At 39.7% G+C, this 24,479-nt stretch overlaps 1 protein-coding gene across 3 annotated transcripts in view; it reads right to left on the reverse strand.

Annotated features, from left to right (window-relative positions):
- Nucleotides 1–277: 277 nt before the first annotated feature.
- snrka (SNF related kinase a) overlaps nt 278–24,479 on the reverse strand; it is a 39,531-nt gene continuing 15,329 nt past the window's right edge. For all 3 annotated transcript variants that reach the window (XM_026371801.1, XM_026371799.1, XM_026371800.1), the window contains exons 3-8: nt 20,369–20,510; nt 12,590–12,802; nt 8,995–9,129; nt 4,171–4,372; nt 3,905–4,014; nt 278–3,427 (exon numbers count right to left, since the gene is read on the reverse strand). In XM_026371801.1, coding sequence (XP_026227586.1) covers nt 2,275–3,427; nt 3,905–4,014; nt 4,171–4,372; nt 8,995–9,129; nt 12,590–12,802; nt 20,369–20,510 — 1,955 coding nt within the window. In that variant the 3' untranslated portion in view covers nt 278–2,274. The remainder of the gene's footprint in view (nt 3,428–3,904; nt 4,015–4,170; nt 4,373–8,994; nt 9,130–12,589; nt 12,803–20,368; nt 20,511–24,479) is intronic.

Here is a 24,479-nt window from a genome sequence, read left to right on the forward strand (position 1 = left end):
AAGCTGACGGGAATGTCAGTTTTGCAGGTATTTAAAAGTGAACTAGACATGAACCAAAGTTGAAGTGACCATAGATTCACCCGGTCAGTCACCCTGCTGAGCACATTGTCGAGGTTTCAGGCGGATCTGATGTGATAGACTGAGATAGTGCCATTCCCGAAGAGACACTGTTAACACGGCCAACAGTCACTTCAGTCATGCAGAATTATTCAAGTTATCATTATCCTCGCACAGTTCAAACCACGTCTACCAATAAAGACCCAGGAGACCACATGTATAAAACAGTATTCCACATTTTATTTTTGGATATTACCATGGCTACATGTAACGTCTGACAACGGGTAGCAACTACAGAATAATACACTGAATATTCCTGTCAGTTTTCAATGCATCTTTTTTTCTTTTTCTTCTGCTGTTTTTGGTCCAGTAATATTTCTGGAATCTGCAGATTCTCTCTATTCTCAGTGTCACTGAATGTCAAACATTGAAACACATGCACATCATTCACCTGGATACAGCTGAGTAAGACAACAGTCAAAGAGACCTGACAGTATGAATAGAATTGTGTCATTGTTATTCTTAGCTGAGACACCAATACAGTATTACTAATTATCATAAGGCTAGATTACTGTACAGCTATGCACCAAAAGGTTCACTTTGCAGTTCTAGATAAAGAGAAAGAGCACCATATTTACACCTCTATGTACATTTGGTTTTCAAGAAACAGGAACCAAAGAGAGAAAAAATAAAACTGAACGTAGCTTTCCTTTTTCTGTGGATGTCGTAAGGCTCCACACGTTTGGAATTTAAAAAAATGAAACTAATGACAAATGTTTCTATACAGATAGCTGCAACACACAATTTAGCTTATTGCCAATGCCCTTTAACTAGTTTCCTCATCTCCCCGTCTTCTCTTCATTTGTTCGTGTCTGGCCGCCTCCTGTGAGCTCACACTGATTCACCTGGTGCAAACACGCACACACACACACACACTAGTTCTAACCAGCGAGCCCCCATACAGGCCTTCGTCTACATTTTAAAACAGCAGGTCACTCAAAAAAATGTACAAGTTTTAAAAATAAACTTTACTCTTCAACATACTCGTATATACATACACACGCTACACCCACAGGTACAGTAAGCTCTCGGAGACGTGTGACTGCAGGTGCGGAGCAGAAGTCCAATTAGAGCAAACTGCTTGGATACTAGTAGTGTGAGTGTGTTTCCACAGAGTTCTATCTGAAACTACAGCAAAACAATGTTGTGAATAAAAAAATAATACCTCATATTTAAATATATGATCAGCAGTAACATTTCCAAACCTGTTGTGATGAGCTATTTGCTACAGTATCAATAGAATCACCTTTCCAATTTAACCCGTCTCCACAAAGAGACACAAATTTAAAGGGTTGTGACAAACAATTTGTTGCAAATAATGTGATGGAGCTGAATTTATCCAAGTAAAAATGATTAAAAACAACAACAGAATAGATTGTCTGAGTGCAATATGGAGACTGGAGTCCGAGGTCACTGAACCTTTCCTCTCCCGTTCGTCAACATAAGTGTTCACAGATAGAGCTGTGATCTCAGAGAAACCACAGGTCAGAGATGAAAGAAGGAGTGTTGGTGAGCTGTGACAGTGCTGTGTGGTACAACTGAGTATCAAGATCAAAAGTTGGAGGGAAAAAGACTCAACACCGTGGTGAGAAAGAGAAACGTCATCGAGATTAGAAATCATTTGTAGATTTTAAGAGAAAATATTACAAGAAAGTTGTGGTTCTATAAAAACATCATTATTATTTCAAGAATAAAGTCAGAATGTCATTAAAAAAGTCATGAGAATAAGAAAAGTCTGCAAAATTCTTCTGATTATATGAAGATTTCAACATAATCCTTAAACTATTTTGATTGGTGGTGGATTTCCCCCCCCCCTCTCAGTGGCTCTAACACTTGTCGTATGGGGGAAAGTGGTGAACTACCCATCCTTAATGTAGCTACCATCAAACCAAACCCTTAGCATTTTACAATGGGTAAAAGTTAGTTTCGCTAATGTGAAGAGCAGGTGAAGATACAAAAAGAATCAAATGAAAAACTGAAACTACTCTGAGAAATGTTACAAGCGTGCACCTCAGACAGACGAGCAGTTAGCGGACCACAGGAGAAGTAAACCCAGTGAGGAAAGTGCTTCATGATGTGGAGGAGGAGGGATGACAAACGGTGGAGAAGGTTTGAGTTGTGTGTGTGTGTGTGTGTGTGTGTGTGTGGAGGGGGTCTTTAGATGACCTGGCAGCAGCTGGCTGGAGCTGAGGTACACAGCAGGCCGTCCTTGGAGCCTGCTCCCCGTTGGATGTTGACAGAGATGGTCTTCTCACACAGAGGTAGTTGAAGCACACCGTTTTTGAAAGCGCTCAGGTTGCCACGTGGGTTCCTGTCGCCTGGCGCTGCATGCAGGATGGGGGGGTCGTGCAGCGCCGTTTTGCGGTGGTGGTGGGTGTGAGGCAGAGCGGTGGTGGGGAGGGTGATGGTGTCCAGGCTCCTTGTGGAGCCAATGCACATCCTCCAGGTGGATTTTTCCTGGATTTTCACTCTTCCTCCTGAGAGGCTGCGGGGGTCAATGATGAACTTGCCCCCGCCTCCTGCCCCTCCCCCTCGCGCCCCCCGCCCTGTGCGGTGGTGCTGCAGCTGAGAACTGAGGCACAGACTCATGAGCTTCAGACTCTCTACCAGCTCAGTGCTGCGGCTCACGGTGCGGGACGAGCGGGACTGAGAGCTGAGTGAGGGGTTCATAGTGCTACTGTTGTTACAACAACTGGAGGGGCTGTCTTGTCCTCTATTACCCCCTCCTCCCCCACTCCTCCCATCACCACCGCCCCCTCCATTTTCATTCCCACTTCCCCCAGGAGGACTCTCCCGGTCTGCACCCGAGGTGCCTCCTCCCTCTCCAGGAGGCTTCCCCTGGCCTGAGCTGCTGCCGCCCCCGTTCCCTCCCGAGCTGCCAGGCGGCCCCTCGCTGCTGTCCCTTCTGTTCCAGTAGGTGAAGCCTGAGTCTTTGTCCAGGCGTCTCCGGTGGCTCTCCGAGTCGTCATCACTCGTCTCCGAGCTGGAACACGATGATCCCCTCCCCTGGCTCTTGCGTCGGTGGTAGCGCTTCTGCGTGGATCCTGGGGATGAGTTGGAGCCGGCGCTTAGGTTGGAGGCGTTCCCAGCCATGTTCATCTTGAGACGGCTGAGTTTGGGTGGCAGACCCTCGTCCATGTCAAAGTCATCGTCAGACTCCCCCTCCTCCTCAAAGATTTGGTTGAGCACAGGGGCACTCTTCCTGGAGGTGAGGCGATTGGTGATGGAGGGGGGCTTACGGCGCAGAATCACCTGGGTGGGAAGGGGAGACGGGTCCTGCTCTTCCTCCTCTTCCTCATCCTCCTCCACCCTGAGAGAGAGACATTACTTTGTTTTATTGCAGCAGGACAGGATCTTCACAGAGAGTGTGAATTTGATTGTTCCAAAAGTCATATTCAGCTTATGTAAGATTTTCTGTTACTTTTTATGTTACTATTTTATTTGTATAGCACCAAATCACAACAGATGTCATCTCAAGGCACTTTACCATCTAATGTTTAAGACCTTACAAAATATAACTTTATACAGAATGATATAGAAAACCCAACAACCCCACTTGAGTAAGCACTAGGCGACAGTGGAGAGGAAAAACTCCCTTTAGAGGAAGAAACCTCCAGCAGAACTAGGCTCATGGTGGGCGGCCATCTGCCTCGACCAGTTGAACTACACAGTTCATTATTTATATGATTGACATATCAATCAATAATCAATATACCAAACAATCATTAGTGACAAAAGATAACAGCAAAAATAAAGATTCTTATAAAATTCTCCAACTTGATCAGACCTGAACAGGCAGGTTCTCTGCTTGGCTGCTGCTGAAGTGGAGGGAACAGATGTCCTGTTGGTCCCAGGACCAGAGCCAGAAGCAGGGCCTGAGGAAGCAGCACCGGCTTCCTGGAATGAGATTTTAAAAAAGAACAAACAAATATAATAAAGCAGGGTGTTACATGAACAGTGAGCACAGTTTCAGTCACGTAGGCGTCCTTGAAAACACAGTGTGATTTCAAATTCCTGACATTCCTTCAGGGGACTGCTAAAAGACATCTGTACCTGCGCTGGTGGTCCTGGAGAGTCCGTCACCGTCTCTTCTCGTCTGCCCAGCTCCATCACACCTTTGGAGCGGTGTCCATTAAGCAGGCTCTCGGTGCTGCGAGCTGGAGACTGGGGGCCTCCAGTGTGGGAGATAGAAGATGCTGCCAAGCTGTCCTCTATGTCCTGGTGCATGTCTGTCACTCTGGTGGGCCAGGACTGCCTGAAAAGACAGATAAGAAACAAGTTGAGTTTCATTTTTGATCCTTATGAACCCTTTGTATGCTTTAAACTCAACATATAATTGTAGTATGATTAGTATGATTAGTGAAGACCTTCTCTCAAAGTTCCATATCACACATGGTAAAGACAAATGGAGGGCGGGGGGATTAAAAACTTGTTTTGGTTATTCCACTGATTTACAGTGCATTCAGACAGTATGGACAGTTTGTCCACATTTTGTTATGTCTTATAACAAAATAGATCCAATTCTTTATTCTTCTCAGATTTCTACAAACCATACCTCATAATGACAACGTGAAAAGGGTTTGACAACTTTGCAAAATTATAAAAAATAGAAAATGGAAAAAAACACATCTACAAAAATACAGCCTGTGCCATGACACTCTAAACTGAGCTCCACCTTGTCTTTATAAGGTCCCACAGTTAACAGTGCATGTCAGAGCACAGCTCTGTATACCTACGAGACAGGATTGTATTGAGGCACAGATGTGGGGAAGGATAAAGAACACAATTCTGTCATACTGAAGGTCCCAATGAGCACAGTGGCCTCCATCATCTGTAAACGGAAGAAGCTTGGAATCACCAGGACTCATCCTAGAGCAGGCCGCCTGGCCAAACTGCGATTGAGAAAGAAGGTCTTAGAGAGATCTTAGCATGGCTGTGCACCAATGCTCCCCATCCAACCTGATGGAGCTTTAGAGGCACTGCGAAGATTAATGGTGGAAACTGCCCAAAAATAGATATGCCAAGTTTGTAACATCATAATCAAGACTTGAGGCTGTAATTGGTTCTAAAGGTGCTTTACCAAAATAAAACTGAATACTTATGTAAATGTGACTTATTTAGTTTTTTTATTTTTAAATAAATTTGCAAAGATTTCAAACAAACTTATTTCATGTTGTCATTATGTAGAATTGTTTGTAAAATTCTGAGGAAAACTATTTAATCAATTTTGGAATAAGGCTATAACATAACAAAATGTGGAAAAAGTTAAAGAGAATTCTTTCTGGACTGTATGAATGAATGTTATACTGCCAGGTTAAACAAATATAATGTATTCAACAACCTCCCCCGCAAAACCATGCCGTCACTGCATCAACCTAACACATGATTCTGAGTACAGGTCATTTACGTCCTCACTTTTGTTTTATTCAGTGTTTTTCCTGGTGTATTAGAGCTGCTGCACAAATGCTGTCCCCACTATTGACTGAACCACAGCTCCTCTGTTCAATATCAGTGAAAAAGGTACCAATTAAAAACAGTTGAGCCAGACCTGAGAGAACACAGCAACGAGTTTCTGAAGCAGATTAGTCAGACACACATCAGCCGCTGTAAAGGTGAATATCATTATACTAGTGTTAGAGAGTCTTTCTGTTCAGTTTCCTCTGAACAACACAAACATATTCACTCATTATTCCACCATGTTACATACTGTGACTGTTTATTCATTTACAGTATAATGATGTCTTTGTGAGACAGAGAACAGGTGTTACATTGACTAAAAACCTGTGATTTTGTGAACAAAAAGGTGAAGCCCCCAGAGTCACGTGACCAAGTTCATTTCCCACAATGCAACACTAAAACCAACTTTAGGAGTCCTCTTCTTCAAATCCCCACATCTCTGTGATAACCCTGATGACATCATGAGTTCATTTCTAAGACTTGACAAAGCTTCTGCAGAGACAATTAGAATCTAGGAGCTGAATCCATCATTGACAGCAAACAGCTCTGCAGTTTGGTGAAGTGTGTCCTGGAAGGTTTGTGTTGACAGGAAAGGGGTGAAACACACGGCAAGATTGAGCATTCCCCTGACATCACGCTTAGCAATGAATCCCAAGAGTGGCTTTGCTGTTAGCTCAACACACACGGCAACACACAGTCACTGACCTGAGCACATCTCGTACACAGACACAGGCAGATCTAAGACTCATTCCACAAAAAATAAAAAGATTTTAGCTGAATTGGATGAATTCCAGCAATCATCTGACTCGTCAGTTCATGCCTCACACTTCCCATCAGGATTTATTTTAATCTTTGATACAGAGCAACTCAAAATGCTGTTTTTCAAAGGCTCTTGTCTGTCGATAACAGCAACCACTAAGCTGCTGTGCAGAGACAACATTAACACAACTAAGTTGAGGGTGTGTGTGTGCGCATGTGAAGTATAGCAGGCAGTGGAAAACACACACTAGTATGTGGGTCAATCTGAGTCAACTATCAGAGGTCTCATTCATGAGGTCAATTCAAGTTACATTATTTAATGTAGTTCTGCTACATGTCTGACACCCACCACACACAGAGAGCACAGAGGACACCTTGATAGCAGCATGATAACAAATCAATAAGGTGGTGATAACTGATGCAGGTACTCAACACACAGGCCTATAGACTTTGTCACGTTGTTTGTACAGGCCACTGCTGCTACGTGTAGCCAGCAGTGGAAAATCTAACGAGTCATCTGATATGATACACATCACTGCTAAGAGTCTGCGGCAGTCTCACAAACAAAACAGAATCTGAACAACTTAAAACAGGATCAGTCACATGTTGTGATTGTATTTATATTGATTGACTGTACATGTTTCATTCTAAATTCTTGTCGCCATCAACCATCAGTGTAAATAGTTACTTCTATTTTAAGTTTAGCTAGTGTTCTATCGATTGTTCAGTTGTTGTTATCACTTAATTATTCCATTAATTAAAATTATTATTATTATTTTAAATATGTCATGCATGTGTTTTCTTGCTGTCAGTGCTGTCTTTATTCTATTTACAAAGCCAACTAGTAATGAGTTTACGTGCTAACATTTATGTGTTTTTCTGTTGGGAATACTTTCAGCAGAAAGACTTTGAGGTTATGCTATTGTGGTACTGTTAGTCTGGTTCGTTTGTACAATAAACACAGTGCAGAGTTTTCATTTCTATCAGCTTGTTGTTATCAAAGACTGAACACTTTCTGTGGTTTCAGACTCTCGCTTTTTTCTCTTTCTAAATATATGAATTAAATGAGGCTTTGAAAGAACAATTTGAATGAATATTATTATATAATATTTTTTTGAATCTTGAATCTTGAATTATAGTTGAGTTATTAGAGTTAATCATTTCTTAATCATTTCTTTGTATACTTGTTAATAAAACTGATTCTAAAGCAGTGGCAGGTATCTATAGTGGCAATAATAGTAAGTAAGTAACCCATTCTATGACTACAGTGTTTTCTGAATGGTCCAAACTTCCTCCTGGACATTTCACAGGTCTAATTCACATCTACAGGAAGAACTTGTTTGAGTTGTTGCTGCCAAACGTTCAACCAATTATTAAAACACTCACACACTGACTTTTCCCTGCCTCTGTGTGCACTCACATGACATCACTCTATATGTTTAACAGGGGATTCAATTAAGACATGACACATGAGGACCTTTTTATCAGCTGAGAAGTATGGTGTTTGTTTATATGTGTGACTGTGGTGAAGATCACATTTCAGAAAATCGAGAAATTGCAAATAGTACACCTACTTTACTTGGATTCTTGTTCCAGATGGCATGTATTTGTGTCAAAGTGTGCACAAAACATGAAACCACCTTAGGAGCAATGAAATAATGGCATTATAAATATCTGATTAGTGGTGTCATAGTCCACCTGCTCTGATGACAGAGGCTTGTCTCAGTTTGATGTAGATAATCTCCTTTACTCCTCATTCAAATCACTGGTCCTTACTGTCCACAATGTGTACACTACTGTCTTCAGACTGAACCTTGACTTTCGGATGCACAGACTGCTGAGTCCTGAGGAGCTGAGTCCTCCTGTGTTGTGTTGTCAGTTTGTAAAGTGGTTGTCTGGTTTCTCCTATGCTTTATTGGTTTCTACAAGTAAGTGCATAACACACAGGGTTTATGTGCATAAATCAGGATTTCTCAGATCCTGGATGCTTGCTATGCCTCTTTAGAGCTAGGGGAGGAATGTGGAGGGAGTTGTGCCAGTGTCCTTTTGCTGAACCCTCCTCTCTCCTTTCTTCCTTATTTGTTCTTCTTCTCTGTACTATCTGTACACTATCCAGCTATCTTCTGCCTTTTAAGAGGAACAATTTTGGCATGGAGGTAACAAGGAAATACACTGACAGGTAAAGGAATAAACTAGCATCAATTTTCTTTGTTGTTCAGTATTGTTATGACTGGAGCCAGGTGTTCCTCACTTACCTCTCCAGGGGAATAGAACGAATGTAAAACAGTCAGATAGAATAATACAATAGAGCTAAGATAAATTAAAACAATGCTTTTAATAGTTAGAAATAGTTCCTCTGTTTTGTCTCCCCTGAGCTTAGCATGTGAATGCTTACTGAACCCAGAAATGGAAATGAAACCTTTAGAGATCTAAGCCAGAGAGTCTAATAAGAGGCTGCAGTTTGAGGCAGTGGAGCGAGTTAGGTCAATTACCCTCTTCTCAGCTCATAGCTTGACTCAAATCGCCATTATCATGATGAGCAGTGATATTTCTTACTGGGAAAAAAAGGATCACTCTTTTACTACAAATATAAGCTATAATAGTAATGTTTTCACGCGTGCTACATCGAGTGTGTTTTTGCCAGGATACATTCTTCTTTACCTGAACTGTGCCTTTATGTTACTGGGGCTGGATGAACGGGTCTGGACTTCCTTCTCTTGCTTCTCCCTCAGGATTCTTTCTGCTAGTAGGTAGTATGTGGCTGTGATGTGGTTGTACTTGTTGGTCTCCAGGGCTCTGAAACAACACAGTCAAATTAGGAACATGCACAACAATTTCCCCAAGGGGATTAATAATATATGTCATTATCATTAAAAATTGAAAAGCATATTGTATAGAAAACATACTGTAACAGAAAGGAATTAACAGATGACAGAGATGACATTAACATATATGTGATGGATGCCCATGTTTGAGACCACCCAAAAGATAGTAAAATTATAGAGCATTTCTGTTTTCCCAAAAATTCATCCAATCTGGATGCGGGCCTGAAGTGGTCCACAACAAATATGCAGAAGCTGTGTTTCCACCAAAGAAAAGACGCTCAAGACGAGCAGTGCTGGAAAGTAACTGTGTACATTTAGTACTGCGAGTACTAAAATGCTTTACTTGAGTATTTGCATTTTATGATCACAATTCAGTGGCGAGTGTGGCACTTTTATCCGACAGCTTTACTTTGCAGATACAGATTATTGCCACAAAATCTAATCACCAAATAAACAATGGCATTGTCAGTGCATTGAAGCAGTACAAACAGTTGCTGGGGCTGGTTTCATTCTTTCTCAATCACATTTGTTACTGATAAATTAATCGGCACAACTCTAGCATGAGATGAGAAGATTGAAAATATAGGGAGAGGGCACTGGTCATTGGTGATAGTTATTTTGTGCTTTTGTCCCAGTCGCACAACAACAGCTAAATAATATAAATAATAAGACCAGCCTCAGAAGATCAATCGCAGCACTGACAGGTTATCAAACTGATTTTATGTGTAAGACGTAATGATTTAACCTAAACAGATCACCAAAGTATGTAACATGAATAAAATACTTGATTATGTATTTTTAAGTATTATAAGCAAATAGAAAATAACATATCATTATGAACCTGGGAACCTCTGTGACCCAGAGGTAACAACTGAAGTCTAAACAAAGTCACCTTTTTCCAGACTCTTGTGCAGCCAGAAGAATTAGAGCTTAAGCTATGCATTTGAATGAAACTAATCAAATCCTTAGCATAGCAGCCAACAGCTGTACACACAGGATATGTGTGTTTGTACTATGGCTTAGAGCTTCAATGTATGTGTTTGTGTGTGGAGGCATCGTCAGTAGTTTTTGCCCCAGGCGCCTCAGGTGATTTTCATCATGTTAAGTAAATAATCCAGAGCATTAGGTTTAGAAGTGCATGTCTATTTAGAGGCGTTGCAATATGTTGTATATTGATAAGTCATTGAACTGACTTTTTGTTGGCCAGTAAAACATTCATTAGTAATAGTTGTTCAGTAACAGTGCTTAGATTTCTAAACTGTGATTAGAATATAACAAGGTTAGAACTTCAGAGTTAAACTGTATCTTCATACAGAAAATGCCTGTTAACGCACGTGGTACTGATTCATTCAAATATATGGCTGCACAGCTAATTGGCTGAGCAGGGGCATTGTGTATTCAGTATGAAGTATGAAACACAATCAAAGCTCCTTCTCTACCACTGTAGTGAATGAAAAGCTCCCACACTGCAGCCCTTTGTTCTGTACCACAGTGTGTGATAGCTAGACAAGGTTTCTGCTGTGTGACACTTCATCTTAAGAAGGAGCTACTGCATGAGACAGGAGAGCAACACAAATGTAGTAGGAGAGCTGTAGTAACACATTGTCACACAAATTCTGACACTACACACCCATCAAAGACAACAATGCTCTGCTGTTTACCTACAGGGTTTTACACACTGGACTGCAGCATCTATGCATGTTGTGCACACACATGCTCACCTGTCAGTGTACAGGCACACACATACACACTCCCTCTTAGTATGTACACAGTGATATGAGGCTTCATTTGTAGTGTAGCTCTGAAAGCAGAGGAAAGACGAGCAGAGGTGCAAATGGAGAATACCAACACTCCAAGTGTTTGCTGTGTGTATGTGTGCATCTGTGTCTCTGTACCACACTACAGGTAGCTCTCTTGAGGAAGACAGGTGAACTGTGAAACGAGGCTGACAAGAACAAGTGCGAAGCCGATATCAGTGCTCTGAAATCAAAAGCTGTTCTCTCTTTAAATGTTCTTCCATGCATTGCTCTTTCACAGCATGTCACGTACAGCTGCAAGATGAACCTCTGTCAGCATGCTTTAAGTGATGTGTTAGTGTTGTTCTGTGTTACACGGCTCCTCACTTATGAGTACACTGAAGTCAGACAAACAGATTAGCTAATGTTTTATGGGGCACTAAAATGGAACAGTGTCAATGCTATCAGTGTAAGTGCATGGTACTGCATTCAAGCACTGATTAATGTGTGTGGGTAAACACACAGCTGAATTGGGAGGAAATCTCATGCTCACACATTCAATTTCCTTTCTTTTTTCTTTTTATCACATGCATGTCTTTGTGTTGGTTACCAATGACAGTGCAGGTGTTTGAATAAATACGAAGGACAGCAGAAGCCCATAATTTCCTAATACATCATTTCCAGTAGGTAAAAAAGGTATCCATTTTACTAATGAAAATGTCACAATAAAAGATCTCACACTTTCTACTAAATACCTTTAGGCAAAATATAAAACAACATAAATCAAAGTTAAAGAAAGTAAAATCATGCTCAATAGCCCACTGTCAGAGTTTTGTCTTTTAAACTGAATCGATTACTTATAGTAAGACATCTGGTAGCACCATCAAAACACACCAGACAGAGCCCCTTTTATTAAACCATGTTGCTTGTTTCATTCTGAACAGAGGGCTGCTTTGTGTTAGCAACCTAGATATGTTATGAGTCACTAGATGCTGGCTCTTTTAGATACAACACATAGGGCTGTGAGATGTGAGGTCACCTATGGTGTGATGATAGAAATGTGTGCACAAAGTTTTGTCATTTGGACCATGCTTTGCATTCTTCTACAACACACAAAGTGAATATGATAAAGATCAGGGTACTGGTAGGAATAGGTGAAGCAAATCAACTATTTAAATTCTCATTTTCCAGTGTGTCCCCACAGACTAAAAAAAAAATAACCGGTTTGAACAACTGCATACCGGATTACAGCTACAGAAGCAGATCTAAGTGCTTAAACAAACTTCACTTGGACAAGGCAATAGACCTTTGCCTGCGGCTCACCATGAAACAAAGAATCATGAAGATGGAAGATTGCAGCTTACATCTATGGACATGGATCAAATTTGCATGACGGAGAAACAGGTCTTTCGTGAGTTGGTGCTAACACACGGTATGTACTGTTGTCAAGCAAGACAAACAATGGTCATAGAGGTGTAGGTCTGCTCTGCTGGTTTTCACTTTTCTAAAAGATACATCTTTTGGGATAAGCATTAGATGTAGTTTGTGCATTTTGGTGAAGGTAGGACCTGCTTTGAATCACCAAGGAAAAAAGCTGCTGTTCTGTCAAAACATTTTAGGGAATATGAAAGTAGAACAGTATACTGTTTGCAGTTTATACCGGTGATATATCAGGTGGAAAACATAGCAACTTACTCAATTATAGCCTCTCGGTCAGCAATGTCTCCTAGCACCATGCGCTGGATAATGCTGTTGTGTTCCTCCTCTGACAGGTTCTTGTGGGAGACCAGGGGAGTGTTGTATTTGGTGGCTGGAGATGGGTCGACCCCCTGCAGCCAGGCATGGCTCTCAATTTCCTCCAAGGAGGCTCGCCGCTTTGGGTCCCTCTGAAGCATACGGTCTATCAGACTGTAGCGATCAGCGGAAGAGAGGGGAAAGGAGAAAAAGCACATTCTTTCACTTCATCTGAGATTTAAAATTACAGAAATAATCTAAAATCATTAGCAGATGTGAGACTTATAAACATCTGACAGATAAATGCGGCCTCCACCTGACATTTAGTTGTGGTCTCAAGTGCTACAAGATCTCCATTTTTGTTCCTTATCCTGAGGTAAATGGCTAAGTTGTCAAAACAATTGATGGTCATCATACTATTGAAGACTGTTACATCACTCTCACCCTCCAAGAGCTGAATTGTTCCTTCGGTTTGTTTCAGTGGTGGAATCTGATTTTATACCGGTGCTTTTAGGGTTACTTTAATATGCATGTTTGTTTATATCTTCCTATTGACATCTTACTATAACACTGAGATAGGAGCACTGACTGTAAAAAATAAATTCACTAAATAAATGTTTACTAAGTTTAGCAAAATTGTCAGATAAGATGCTGTTTTATTTGTTGTTGTATTTTATTGAAGAAACAAATTTGTGGTCTCTTAGATAAAGACAATACATTTAATAACTTGTGATTAAAGATTAAATTCAATTTAATAACAATATTATAGCCGCTAAAAAGAAGCAGGAACGAGTTCACGCTCAACGTCTATTGCTGAAGAGTGAAAATGCTCATCATGTATTATTAAAGCCACATTAGATAACAGAGCTGTACTCTCATGTTTTCTGGCATCATGTATGTATGCTATACGTTTTTACAAAAAGAACCATTTGCTTGTTTCTTATGTGAAGCACGTTGTTTATAAATAAATATAGTATTATTTATTATTAAGTTGGGTCTTGTGTGGGTCTCCACACACATTGCATAAATGTTATATTCAAGTTTATTCAGAACCGTCATCATTGGATATCTGGCACCTTTTTAGTCATTGTAGCACAATACACATTTCCCATAGCTTCTAAGACATAAAATAGTATAAATATAGGGAATCTAGCTTATGCTTTATGGAATAAATTGAAAGTGATTATCCTAATACTGACAGGAAAAAGATATTTAACTTCTAAAAGGTATTTTTTGTAATGTATTTTTAGCCGTAGATAAAGTTATAAAATGTAACAACTGTGGCTTTAAAAAATACTAGTTAGCTGTTTTGTACATTCACTGGTTCTGCTGGTGAATAAATATGACAATAACAATATAACAGAAAAAAAGAGAAAAACATGAGCTTAACATTAACAAAGCTTTCATTTTGTGGCATAGATAACATTTCAAATATTTGCTGAAGGTGTAATATGTACAGTGAGAGACTGCAAGACAAAGTGCTCTGACAGACCTGAAGATGTGCAACTGCTGGTCACCTGGCAACACAAATTCCACACAAATAACACTGTTGAAACCTGAGATTCCAGTTCAAAAGGACTAGGTGGGATAGTGAATCTTGTGAGAAAACCAGAATTAACGCAAGTAATCCTGAATGCAGGAGTAAGTTATACTCGTCAGAAACTTGAGGTACAAAGATGAGGCACAAATTGAAGGATGTCCATCACAGACGAGAAAAGAAAAACTAAAATACTGTAAAGGCAGAATATCAAAAAACTATTTTCTAGATGAATTATCTGGCTTGAGTAGGTGCTAGTTTAGTTCAACAGCACTAATACAAAATACTGTAGGCTGAATTGGAACATTATGGTTTGAGTTACAATGGTTATAAAACAAACACAGCTTAATAAGAATATTTACTGACATATGGCTTATTACAACATATTTTCACAGGCACACACACACACACACACACACAGACACACACACACACACACACACACACACACACACACACACACACACACACACACACACACACACACACACACATTCAGACACACAAAGACTAAAGTAGAAAAAACTGTGAGACCATCACCTAATTTTAGCTCCACTGAATTCATTTTTTCCAATTCTCCTGTGAGCAGACAATAGGGTGGAGGCTACAGACCGACAGGCTGGACAGAGTGGTGCTCTGCTGACTGTTGCACTGGGATTAGTCCGAGCTAGACAGGCTCTGCGAGGACCAACAGCCAGCAGCATCACTATCAGTAGGAGCAGTGGAGAAGAGACTGAGGCAGCAGGAAAGACCTGACTGCACACTGGCAGCAAACTGATAACACAGCACTGCTGAGTTGGATGGTGGAAAAACAAATTACATTCAACACACATTTTATAACTATACATTATAAAGTGAAAATTAGTGGAAGCAGTGCTAGTTGAAATATGTACCGGAATGTATGACTTGTTGTTTCTGAAGGAGAGCTGTGTGTGTGTATAAGTCACTGCCGTTTCACATCATAATAATAAATTAGTTGGACAACTATTGTGTTAAAAAAAATGTCTGTGTTGTACAGTGACACTGGTCCCTGACTGCATGATGACTTTGGCACTGGGCATGTCAAAAACATATTGTTTAGCTCATGTTTTCATGTGGATCAGACACCTTTTTCCACAGTTTCAGTATCAATGGAGCACCTAAATAAATTATAAACCTTTAATTAAGTACAATATAGCTACCAGAGCTACAGGACCCGTCCCCTTAAAAGAACAAACAGCCTTCAGATTTTCCTGTCACTGTTAGAAAAATTAAAGCCAGCAGTTCAATTAAATTCTGTTTTATTTGTATAGCTCCAAATCACAACAGAAGTCATCTTAAAGCACTTGACAGTGTAAGGTGTAAGACCTTACAAATTGTAAGTGTATACAGACTTATTTAGAAAACCCAACAACCCCTCAGCAGCCCGCCCACTCCTCTGGACTATCATAAATTCATAATAATATAAAAAGCATAATAATATACAGAATATTGTTTATTCCTGAACATTTCTGCAACTAAATTTTTTATATCAATGCCCGGCACACTTGGGACATGATATTGTTCAGGGGGATAGCTTTCTCTGACTGTACTCTGCAACCTCCCTCCACTCCACTTTTCCAAGTATTGGAAAAATGAGGCCAGTTCCTCTATTTCTACTTTAGACTGAAAACATTTGGATTTGACATCAAAAAATTATTATATGAGACGATCTGGATCCAATAAACAATTTAGAAGTAATACACCTTTTGATTGAAGTCACCAATTTTTCATGTGAGCAAAAGTACAGGAACAAATAGAGATAGAATGAAGTGAATTAGAGTGAATAAAGTGAAATAGACTTAATATTTAGTTGCAAATACTTTGTTTGCAGCAGGCCAGTGACCCACAGGCATCACCAACATTTTCGCATTCTTCTTTTGTGACGTTTTTCCAGCCTTTCACTGCAGCCTCTTGAGTTGTTGTTTGTTTTGGGTGGTTACTCCCTTCAGTCTCTTCTTTAGCAGGTGAAATGCATTCTCCATAGGGTTTAAGTCTGGAAGCTGACTTGGTCAGTGTAAAACTTTTTGCTCTTGATGAACTTTGTTATTGTTTTAGCAGTGTGTTTTGGGTCATTAACTTGCTGCATGATGAAGACTTGACTGACACCAGTTTCATACTGCAGCCAGACCAAGTGAGCTGAATCTCACTGACGACCCAACTCCAGTTACCAGGCTTCTGGCAAGAGAAAGGTCTGTAGTTTGTCACAATCTTTTAACTATAAATGCAATCTGAACACGCAAAACCAAATCTTAAACTGAGTGTAGACATTCAGTGCTATTAACTGTTTGAATAATCAATGTACTAGGATACAACTGGGCAACAAAACACACCTGTCAGTGACATTTTCTAATACTACTACATGAAAAATGGGTGGGTTCAAACAAAAGGGGCCATCTTTTAATGTATAAGATCCAGATGTAAACACATGGAAATAAAAGCTGAATTGCTGATCGTTTGTCTCATATTTATCACAGCAAAATAAAAAAAAACGGCCTCACTTTTCCAAAAATACTTTTGGAAGGGAGTGTATATCATCACCTCATATGACCTCTTAGCAATGTGCAGAGAATTAGGTGCACCTCTGCAACTTACTGGACTGTAAGCATATATTGACAAAAGATTTTCTCCTCAGACTGCAGACTGATGTCTCATTATCTAAGTGCAGTTCATATGGACTCATAAGGAAGAACTGGCTGCAGCGACACATAAGTAATTAACACCCTTGTAAAGTGCAAAACACACCCACAACAGTTCCTAGCAAAGTGCTGTACAAACAGAAAGAAGTCAGTGCAAAGAAGCCAGAACAAACTAATCAACACACTAATGCTGGGAAACAGGACAGACCTATACTGTGGCACTGCCAGCATGTAGGCGTTCAAAGAAAACAACAGGCCCTGATGTCTCCATACAAGATTTTTCCCTTTCAAAATTGCATGACAGACAAAACCTGAGCAGGGGAACACCTGAAGAATGTGTCTGCACATACGACTACACAACACATCTAACAAGCAGCAGACCTTTACAGTTGAACTGTGCAACACTGTGCAGCTTTAGAAATCATTTCATCGTCATTTCATTTAGAAATTAGAAATGACAATAAAATCATCAACATTGAGTGGGCAGAATGTCCTCACAGTCGAGTTAGTCCCAAATTTCTTAATAATAATTACAGATCATGTGCTCACCCAGCCTCATCTGCTATCAATCATTTGATTCTGTGGTGTGGTGTTGGTTAGACACACTATCCTTCTCTTTCTGTATAAAAGGTGAGCCATATAAAGGTTGTCTGCTTTTGATGAATATCACTAAAGTTACTCTATAGTGTATAGTAACTACTCCATCAATTCTTAAAAGGTGTGCGAGAGATGCTACCAACCCGAAATCTAGAGGTGGTGTGAGCAGGAAAAGAGAAAAAAATATTGTGATACTTGCAGTACTTGACTCAAACAATGAAAATCAGTGAATTTAAATGTGTGTGTGTGTGTGTGTGTGTGTGTGTGTGTGTGTGTGTGTGTGTGTGTGTGTGTGTGTGTGTGTGTGTGTGTGTGTGTGTGTGTGTGTGTATACAAAAATGACGGGAAATGAGGATCATAGTGTTCTGTTCGGCTGTGACCGTCTCCAAAACACAGCCCATAATGATTACTATCTGTATGTCATGCTGTGAGAAAGAAAGGAGATTCATTAAACTCAATGGCCACAAATTCTTTATTTAAGCTGTCCTTAACTTTACACTCAGTGTTTGGCCTTTTTGTTCGCATCCACTAAAGAAACAAACATAAAACACATTGATGATGTATAGAAATGCATAAAGCTGACATTGCAGATTGGCTTTACTGTTCCAAGCTTAATGAGTGCATTAAAAGCATTTTGGAAGCAAAACATAGACGATTTATTGAGCTGATATCCATTGAATGACAGAAGCAGAATGCTTATTTCCAGTGTGTTGTTTTTTCGCTTTGGCTTTCACAGCTTCTGCAGCTGCAGTAAAACCTATGGTTAAAATACTACAACCTCCCCTAAAGAAATCATAATTAAAGTGACCAACTGATTCAATTTCAAGCTTCACGGTATAATTTTTTCCTGTATGATTAAACATGGGATTCTGATTTAATAAAATGCCATCAAACAACATCCTTAGTGATGTTGTAAAGCAACATATTGTTTTGAGTTTAATTCTCAGAAAAGGTGACAAAATGAAACAGAGGGTTGCCTAAGCAAGCTAGTGAATAATTAATTATCTGAAGCATGTAGAGGCATTTTTGTGATTCAACAGGGAATAGAGAGAGAGCAAGGGAAACACAATAAACATGAAAATGAAATACTGTGCTGAGCTTGTGACAAACAAAGCTGTCCACAACAGGACTGTAAACTTCATGAGAACTGTGGACAGAGTAGTGATGGCCAATTGGTGGACAATTAAAAAACTGGCCATATTAGGCCAGAGAGAAACAGATTTGTTCATGTATCATGGATATGTGCATGGCTTATTTCAGAATTGGGCTGAATTTACAATGGGTTGTCATGCTATGAGCAGGTTTCCAGTGACCAGTTCATTAACCGAACGACCAGTGATCCTGTTTCCTGACCATTGGTTGAAAATGTGGTCACTTGTGTCCTGAAGACATTTTTTGATACGTTGGGAAGATTTTTTTCTAGGCTGGAAGTACCAGCAGAAGTCTGCAACACATAGCTCTTCTGTTCGGAAGTGAAAGCCCATCAGACTGCTCGCAGCTGTTCCAGCTTAGCACTTCTAAAATCTATACACATCTCTCCTTCGACTCAGAGAAGATAAGCTTTTATTTCCTGTGTCTAAAAATACTGTGATGTTCAGTGGAAAAAAAACTACTGGCCTTCAACTGGATCAACTTCAAACTGCAGTATGTGATTGACTGTAACAATCAAGTGTTCCCTGAGTGTTAAAACCACAAATTAAATGCTTTTTTATACACAAAGAAATATTCAGCAAACAAGGACATTGTCTGCTTTCTGTGTAGACAACACTGGATATGAAGAGGTCTGTTGGTCCAATTAACCTGAGTAAAACATCCTCAACAACAAACTAAGTCAAAGATTTATTTTTCTTATTCTTAGTCATGGCCACAGTTGTTTAAGTAACTATCCGTCTGTATACCCTCCATCCCCATCCAGTGTACTTGAGAGAATTAGTACAAAAGACAGTACTAATTAAGAGTGTGATCTACTCACACATGGTTAATTATACAACTGCTAATTTATTAGCCTAGCTGTTTGCTTATCTCATCTTGAGTGTGGAACTTTTTTGTGCAGTTGGACTGTAATGCTGTGCAGCTGGGCTGCTCAAACTGCTTGAAGGGTTTTAGTCTCTGCCAGCTACCGGAGCAAATTGGTCTGCAGGGTCTGGAATAAATCACTGTGGCTACTGCAGATCACTGTAATCCAAAACTACAAAGAGAAGTTGTTTTGCAACAGTTATTAATATTGGGTGGATGTGTTTCCTTATGGGGCATTTGTCACACCATATTTATTGTGACTACTGATTACTGTTTGAAAGACACAATGATTTGCCATGATATTTTCAAATATGAATGTCCACACTGTATTTTGACTGACTGTGCTGTAAGTTATTCATTTTGTGTTATTTTGTGCGCTTTATATAATTAATGTGGTTAAATAATAATTGAGAGAAGGTGACTGATGTCAGAAGTGCTAAATACCTGTTATATACAGTATAATTGCACAGGCCTTGTATCAAACAACATCCCTGGCAGTTTTTTGTCATTTTGGGGTCTATGAGTATATGATGCATATACAGGTATTCTGTGATAAATTGTAGTTATTATTTCTTATGACAATAATAAGCTGTGAGTCATTTGTGCTCAGGGTACTACACTGAAATAACTTTTGACTAATTGTGTTTAAACACACAGGGAAAAAAAGGTTAAAATCACATGGGTGTAATGGGACTGGCTTCTTCCCAAACCATGCAGTATATACAGCACATTGACTAAAACACATGTAAAAAATGGGGAGATAGTACCAAGTATGGTTCAATTAAGAGGGAGTACAGTCCTGACAGCCAACACTGTCAAAAATGACAAAAGATGTTGTCTATATCTTCTTGTACCGCCATCTAATTAATTATTTCATAATCAAATCAAAGAAAGAACAACTCAGTGTGTAAATACTGTGAATGCACCACTTACTCTTTGCAGACACTGGAGACGTGTGTTGGTACAGTATATTTACAGTCCATGATCATGGTAAGGGTCTCACTATCGTTAGCTTCCTGGAAGGGGGGCTGGCCACATACCAGCATGAACAGGATCACACCGAGACTCCAGATATCTAAGGAAGAGGGAGACAAAGACAGGAAACATAATCAGATGGTTTTTCAATTTTTATTACAAAACGTTCACAGAGACAGCCCCAACATCAGTTGTGATGTGGGCTGTAACAAGCTTTTTTTAAATGAATTCCTTAGTTTTTATGTTTTAGGGTTTTCTATCAAAACGCCTTGAGGGAATTAGCGGCCCTAACGTCTACTTGAACTCAAAGGTAAAATGATTCGATTTTGGTGGCCAAAGGTCAGCGTGACTAGAGATGAAAAGGCTACTGCTCTCATGGTAAACCATGGTAAAACCTCCAGGTGGTTAGAATTACCGTTTCACATTTTAATTATCATTTAGAGTGTGGTCAATTACCACGTTGTGAAGAACTCTCCTGCTGAAGGATAAAATACAGTCCAACATCAACTAAAGTTAGCAATAGTTTCCCAGACGCACAGACTCTTCTTCCTTACTTAACTAAGTGCTGAGCCGTGGCAGACTGCACTAAATATGTCAGTAAGGACTCGCATGGACTCCTACTCCATCAACACTTAACTGTAGACTCAATGCTTGTTAACCTGTTAGCTTGTTGTGTGATTCCTGCTGCCTGAGGACTTTGGAGAGACTCACTGCAGATGCAGTTTGGTTAAGGAAGTTGCACAACTTTTAGAGCCTTGTGTTAATGTTTGCTTTGCGTTATTTATTTAAATACTTTTGTCTCTGTATCAGCAACTCTCAGTACAACATAGTTATATGCTATTTGTTCTATTTTTTGACTGTAAAGATCCACTTGAAATATCAACACAGTTGTCACACAAAGTTAGTAAGATTGATTTCCACTTGATACACATGTCATGCTATGTGTGATCTGCACTCTTGTTGCCTGAAAGGTGTGTAACACCTAGTTTTTAAATACTTCATGTGAGTATGAGAGACAATATTAATGTATAAATAAACAAATATAATTCATAATAAAAAAATAACCACCACATATGAATGTGTAACTACTTTTTGAACATTTTCAGAATAATAACGCTATATATATACACATATATGTAGTATACCCTAGCCCTACATTTAATATTGTAATATGGCTGTAATATTATTAAATACTGTATTAGTAACTGTAGAATTAAATTCTTTGGACACAGATTATTTGATCCAATTAAACACAAACTCAAGGGCTCACGTTAAAGCTCACTGACAGCAGAGCCAGCTGTGCAGCCGTCTTCACTAATTGACATTACTTCAGATGATACATGATCCTCTTTCCTTTAATGTCTTCCTTCTGTCTTACTGTGATGGAAAATATTTCATGGGATGCAAACAAGGAAACATTTATGGGAAGTGGGAGGTACTTGTGGTAAACAGCAAGGATGGAGGAAAATGTCCCTATCTCCTTTCTCCCGTCATATTTTAGCTACTCATGCTCTGACAGTTGTATCTTCACAGGCACACTAGCTGTCCAAAAAGAAGGGTGTTTCTTGAGTGTTTTACTGAACAACATCATCATGCAAAATTAAATCTGAGCTATTAACGTCAGGGAAATTATGTAGATGTCTGATTATGTAGATGTGTACATCAGCACTTGCAGAACAACAATGGTAGCAGAACAAGCAATAGGAGGTTGAGAAACTGCCCCAAGCATAACGGTTGCACAGTAAACACATTTATGTCACAACTTACAGTACAATGCAGTTTCAGACAGACTCCTCTGTAAAGTAGCCCCTTTAGTTAACCAACACAAGGTGCCTTAGGAATGGATTAGAGGGGGTGTGTAGTGTCATGTACAGAAGAGATAATAAAACAGTGCTTGCGTTACTTATCACTTAAAAAAAAGGCAAAAATTCATGTGCTTACTTAGCTAATCAGGTACAACATTTTTTAATAACATCCTTAGTCTCCTGTACAACACAGAAGCAGAGCCAACTCACTCAGAATGGAGGACCAAAAAAAAAAAAAATACAATAAAAACTCCACAGGGGCTCTTGAAAAATTAAACTTAACTCCGGTCAAATGACTTCTTAATTCAACTTAAATGCTCAGAAGCCCTTGATACTTATGTAGAGACACGTGATTGAGATGGTTTTCTTTCTAGGCTCAGCCTTGATTTCACAATCTCTTAATAGCAATACATTCTTAATTGGACCATCTGTCTTTGGACACAGCGTTGCTAGGTTAGTATGAGCATTGCAGGACTTTGTGACTGGACTGTGATTATACTGGAATAGGACAAAGTAAGCTGGCATGAGCTCACAGTACTTTTACAAGCACTTATTTAAGAGAAACACTCAGCTGACTCAAGTTAATGTAATAATTTTGGTTTGGATTTTAATACCCTCCATGAAATTGAATTTCAGGGCACACCTGTGCTCCACCAGCATATCCAACCACACTGCTGCTGCTCTATGGAACCATCATTGGCTGTGCTCCAGGTCTGAGTGGCTCTCTCCTGTCTGTTACAGCCACCAAGGTCATAGTCTCTGTACAGGAGAGGAGTGTCCCTGAGGCACATTTTATACCAATTCCATTTAGTCATGTTCACTCAGTGGTAGTAATCTCACAAGACAGTATAAAAACCGAACACTACACGCATCCAGAAACATCTGAAGCAGAATGTGGTTCACTGTTACAGCCTGTCTTACGAAAGCAGAGTCACCACCAGCAAAACAAAGGCTGTGCAGAGGATAAGTCCTGTTTTCTATCTGACTTTCAGATGGCATTTGTTTTGACAGTAGGCAAAAGTGAAAGGCATTAACAACACTGAGCCACTGCTAAAGCTTAACAAATGAGGTGTTACAGGGATAACAGTTGATGGTTTTGTCTAGCATGTAAAATCCATGAGTAGACTCACTGCCCATTTGCAGAGCACCTGCAAAAATGTGGTGATGTGGCCCACAATTATGTAATAGCTTTTAGTGAAACTGTGACAGAACAGTTACAAAATATTTCGAGAAGATAATGGTCATCGACATCACCACATCTGTTCCATTCTGAATAACCCAGTTCTCCTCTAGCCTGTAATGATGACTCCTCTCCTGCTATAATATTGACAGACATCAATGTAGAGAAGTGTTAGTTCAGTGTGAAACACAGGATCAGGCTCCACTTCTGTTCTCACACTAAGAACTTCACTTGTAATCTCATAAATCATGGACTTGGAGCTCTGAAAGGACTGTTATGAACTGTTGATCAGTTTTAAATGTGGGCTCCTTCTCTACCCTGCTTGTTGTACACCCTTTATCAGACTAGTTGTGTGGTGATTTGAATATCCTCCACCATGCAGATTTTGAAGGGGAACACCCCACATGTTGGGGAGTAGTATATAAATATATGTGGGGAAAAAAGTAATAAAGGCCTACAGTACCTCCAGGGAGAGCTCTGTGATACCTGAAATCCTCAGATGATGCATACGAGTGAACATTGTTTGGAATTGAAGACTACTAGTACTAAGTAAGAAACAGGAAGCCTGCAGGCTATTTCTCTACTACCATAACATGCACGTGTCGCCAATCAAACTGTCCGAGATAAAGTAATGTGGGTAATATAGATGTCCACTCTTTCCCCTTTTCAGCGTTTACATCCACTAACTACAGTATATCACAAGTTTTGTGAGAAATTTTTGTTAACACTGAATGTTTAATGTTAGCCTTTGCTAGACAACTCACAGTGAAACAAATCTAATAACTGATACACTGATTTTATCTTTACAGCAACATTTTAGTTGGTTTGTAATTAATGATAATCCAGCCTCCAGCCCCTGACATAAATGTTTTGGTTCTGGGCCAGCAAACAGTTGGTGCTTCTCTAGATCCAGTTGTCCTGGCCAAAAGCTGGTTCTTTGGCTGTTGAAACACATTGTACTTGTTCGAAATTAGGCATTCGCTCCAAACCAGCAGTGAAACTAACTTGGTAGAGAAGGGGCAGTCAAACAATCCCCAAATCTTATAGTAGTGCATTATGAGATGGCTGACATAGCATTATGTAT

The sequence above is a fragment of the Anabas testudineus genome, chromosome 16 (assembly GCF_900324465.2).
Source record: "Anabas testudineus chromosome 16, fAnaTes1.2, whole genome shotgun sequence".
NCBI classification, from domain to species: Eukaryota; Metazoa; Chordata; class Actinopteri; order Anabantiformes; family Anabantidae; genus Anabas; species Anabas testudineus.